Here is a 4,643-nt window from a genome sequence, read left to right as displayed (position 1 = left end):
CGCTCACCAGCACTCCAGCTGCTCGCTATCATATTATCCTTCCCTCGCTCACCATCACCCAAGTTCCTCGCTACCATGTTATCCTCCCCTCGCTCGCCCTCACTCCAGCTCCTCGCTAGCATGTTATCCTCCCCTCGCTCCCCATCCCTCCAGCTCCTCGCTATAATGCTATCCTCCCCTCGCTCACCATCACTCCAGCTCCTCGCTATCATGTTATCCTCATCTCGCTCACCATCACTCCAGCTCCTCGCTATCATATTATCCTCCCCTCGCTCACCATCACTCCAGCTCCTCGCTATCAGGTTATCCTCCCCTCGCTCACCATCACTCCAGCTCCTCGCTATCATGTTATCTTCCTCTCGCTCACCATCACCCAAGTTCCTCGCTATCATGTTATCCTCCCCTCGCTCACCATCACTCCAGCTCCTCGTTATCAAAAGTCCAATATAGCGCTAGATGCATGGCTTGGATCGGATGAAAAAACATAAGTATCCTGACAGAATATACCGCTGTAAGAATTTGAATGTAAAACATAAAACGTCAATTTCAACAAACTTTAATATAATTTCACTCACTCACTCATTCATTCTTTAACTCTTGCATGACTTTTCAATTCATTCGTGTTGCGCTGCCTTAGAAAGGGAGGTAACTACGTGTTACTGCCGGAAGTACAGCCCCAGCTCACGTACGAGTAAGGAAGGTGGACGTTTCTCACTAGTAGAAGAACGGTAGTCCATGGTAGAAGTAAGTATATTGTCTTCTTATTGTTTATCCTTTGTTCTTACATTAAGTTCGTTTGTAAAAAACCCGATCAAGCATCCTTAACCTTATCAACATTTATACTGCTTTGAATGCGTTAATTCTTTAATATAAAATACATGCAGTATTCAATAGTTCAATGAAGTTGAAACACACGTATAATTGTGAAGAGATCGGAACACAAGCTTAGCTATTTGTTTTAACATTTTCTCCCTTTATTTCTGTCTCGCCCTCGTAATTCACTACATGCGTGCTCATCCTCGTGCTGTGTTAGATATGTTCACATCCTGGTGCTGTGTTAGATACTTTCACATCCTGGTGCTGGGTTATATACTTTTACATCCTGGCGCTGCCGTAAAAGTGTTCTCGCCCTCATTCCGACCAATGTTATCATGCGCGCTATCTTTATTCCATGGTGTTAACTATTCCAGAGGCAGAACTGTAGAGAAAGCTCTCCCTTCAGCATTACGTTTTGATATTACTACTCAAACGACCCTTTGCCCATGTAGGTACTCGTGTCAAGGCGGCATTCCAAAATTTCCTAAAATACTCTATTTGTTTAACAGTACTAGCGATATACCTAGGATGACTTTGGTGCATTAAATCCTGGTAAGCTTCGTTCTGGTTCATGGAGATTGTTTCACCAATGGACCGGAAGTCGGCATTTTTCACGGGCTCAATAAGCATACCAAATATGTACGCGTCGTCAACTGTACAGTAGGGAACTGAAAACGAGGCTCTGTACATATCTGGTACCAGGTCTGCAGTAAATAGTATCATATTTGCAAAACACATGGTCGGGAAAGTCAATCGTCCAGGCAGTATGTGATCAGGAACATACCATTTGCTGTTCCTGTTTCTTATAATTTCATTAGTGTTGTTTGGACGCACCTGACACATGATGACCTTGTTTAACGTGAATATTTCAGACACCCCGAATTCTATAACGTAGAAAATATTAACAAACATATCATCGTCAGCCTTAAGGATGTATTTAGCATGCAGACAATTACTATTGATCCACTGCAGGGCGAGTAGGCTCTTCATAGAAATATTAGCGTGTCCATCCAGGAAATCTCCTAAAACGATATCACTATACTTCTGATTTTCAGATTCGATTTTTGTTAGGTCAGTAGTAGAAGATGGACGCCCAAGGAAGAATACTGTTTTTATTTTTATATCGGTAAACGTATCTGTTGCTGCCCATGACTCTCTTATAGCGGCGCGTTGGTTAAAATTGCTCCAATAACTCAACGAGTAAATTAAAATATCCACGGTATTATCCTTACACGCAGAATTCGACATCAGTTCTGGTCGCAGTAAGATCGGATGGAATTTTGAAGGCATGTATTTATGTACCGGTTTTCTGTGGAACCAGCTCTTTATATCGGTCCCACTTTGTGACGTATCATCCCCATGGTCGTTAGATACATACTGGTGCTCATTACCACTAATGTCATGTTTTCCATCGTCCTTGAAAGCTGTTAAGAAAGTGTTCCGGTTTTTTTGCAGTTCTCGTGAAGTCTTCCTTTGCGTTAGTCTACCAATCCCTGAAAATGCTTGGAATTTCATGGATATTATTATGGACAATCCGCAAGCGAAAATTACAATTCCCGCAAATATGTTTTCACACAATCGTGAAGATTTCCTTCCCAACGCCATTTTTAAGCGGCTATTTACTTTCTGATGGTCTCCGTAGCTTCAATCAAAGCCTCGGCATTTAGAAGAGGCACTACTTTTTAACCGGGCATGTATCTGGAACAAACAAAACACCACATAGAAAGTTAACATTTCATATACAATGTATATAGGTTAGTGTGTGAACAAATGTTTTTAAAACTATTTTCAGAATACGTTGTTGTGTTGGTGGCCGTATACATTATTCTGGTGATTGTGTCATGTGTCAGTTAAGTGTATTGCACGCTGGTGACTGTGTACGTGTTGTGTTGGTGGCCGTATACATTATTCTGGTGATTGTGTTCGGTGTCAGTTAAGTGTATTGCACGCTGGTGACTGTGTACGTGTTGTGTTGGTGGCCGTATATATTATTCTGATGATTGTGTTCTGTGTCAGTTAAGTGTATTGCACGCTGGTGACTGTGTACGTTGTGTTGGTGGCCGTATACATTATTCTGACGATTGTGTTCTGGGTCAGTTAAGTGTATTGCATGCTGGTGACTGTGTACGTGTTGCGTTGGTGGCCGTATACATTATTCTGGTGATTGTGTTCGGTGTCAGTTAAGTGTATTGCACGCTGGTGACTGTGTACGTGTTGTGATGGTGGCCGTATGCATTATTCTGGTGATTGTGTTCGGTGTCAGTTAAGTGTATTGCCCGCTGGTGACTGTGTACGTGTTGTGTTGGTGGGCGTATACATTATTCTGGTGATTGTGTTCTGTGTCAGTTAAGTGTATTGCACGCTGGTGACTGTTTACGTGTTGTGTTGGTGGCCGTATACAATATTCTGGTGATTGTGTTCTGGGTCAGTTAAGTGTATTGCACGCTGGTGACTGTGGACGTGGTGTGTTGGTGGCCGTATACAATATTCTGGTGATTGTGTTGTGGGTCAGTTAAGTGTATTGCACGCTGGTGACTGTTTACGTGTTGTGTTGGTGGCCGTATACAATATTCTGGTGATTGTGTTGTGGGTCAGTTAAGTGTATTGCACGCTGGTGACTGTGGACGTGGTGTGTTGGTGGCCGTATACAATATTCTGGTGATTGTGTTGTGGGTCAGTTAAGTGTATTGCACGCTGGTGACTGTGTACGTGTTGTGGGATGATGTGCTGCTCTGCCGTCTTGGTTTGACTGGTGATTGTGTCATGTGTCAGTTAAGTGTATTGCGCGCTGGTGACTGTGTACGTGTTGTGATGGTGGCCGTATGCACTATTCTGGTGATTGTGTTCGGTGTCAGTTAAGGGTATTGCACGCTGGTGACTGTGTACGTGTTGCGTTGGTGGCCGTATACATTATTCTGGTGATTGTGTCCTGTGTCAGTTAAGTGTATTGCACGCTGGTGACTGTTTACGTGTTGTGTTGGTGGCCGTATACAATATTCTGGTGATTGTGTTCTGTGTCAGTTAAGTGTATTGCACGCTGGGGACTGTGTACGTGTTGTGATGGTGGCCGTATACAATATTCTGGTGATTGTGTTGTGGGTCAGTTAAGTGTATTGCACGCTGGTGACTGTGTGCGTGTTGTGTTGGTGGCCGTATACATTATTCTGGTGATTGTGTTCGGTGTCGCCCGCTGGTGACTGTGTACGTGTTGTGGGATGATGTGCTGCTCTGCCGTCTTGGTTTGAATTATTTCATGTCAGAACTATACGGGTAGAACGAAAATAATTAGAAATTGAAATAGTGATGTGTAACGTACACCTGTATTACACTAAAACTCTAGTTAAGTTAACCGTGAACTAACAACATCCAATTATTATACACATTGTACGGTGATCACATCACACCGTTTCTATGGGACACATTGGCAGTCAACATAGTGCGGTTTATATTTAAGGTTCTGTCGTCACGTTTAGCACGAGTAAACACTATAAAGACGCACTATTTTAAATTGCATTAGCTTATACTTTATAAAGAATATAAATAAGATATATTATACAAAGATCTTTTATGTGATTTTAAAACCTATATGATTTCTCACGTGAGACATAAAATTCATTATGAAATCTATATTTTATATGATCTATTTTCAAGATATCTTTTATGTTGTATAAAAAAATCTTCTATATTTCATATATTTCAAGATACATTATTTCTTTCGTATGATAACTAAAAAGATATTTTATAAATAAGATAAGATATGTGATAAAGGACGATATTCTCGGGAGACTGACACATAGATAAATATTGTTCCCGGCAGTACTACGTTG

At 41.6% G+C, this 4,643-nt stretch overlaps 1 protein-coding gene across 2 annotated transcripts in view; it reads right to left on the bottom strand.

Annotated features, from left to right (window-relative positions):
• Positions 1-251: 251 nt before the first annotated feature.
• LOC110457409 (beta-1,3-galactosyltransferase 5-like) overlaps positions 252-4,643 on the bottom strand; it is a 21,046-nt gene continuing 16,654 nt past the window's right edge. For both annotated transcript variants that reach the window (XM_021508671.1, XM_021508670.1), the window contains exon 2: positions 252-2,514. In XM_021508671.1, coding sequence (XP_021364346.1) covers positions 1,225-2,421 — 1,197 coding nt within the window. In that variant the 5' untranslated portion in view covers positions 2,422-2,514 and the 3' untranslated portion in view covers positions 252-1,224. The remainder of the gene's footprint in view (positions 2,515-4,643) is intronic.

The sequence above is a fragment of the Mizuhopecten yessoensis genome, unplaced genomic scaffold (assembly GCF_002113885.1).
Source record: "Mizuhopecten yessoensis strain PY_sf001 unplaced genomic scaffold, ASM211388v2 scaffold9133, whole genome shotgun sequence".
NCBI lineage: Eukaryota > Metazoa > Mollusca > Bivalvia > Pectinida > Pectinidae > Mizuhopecten > Mizuhopecten yessoensis.
This window is presented reverse-complemented; position numbering and strand designations above follow the sequence as displayed.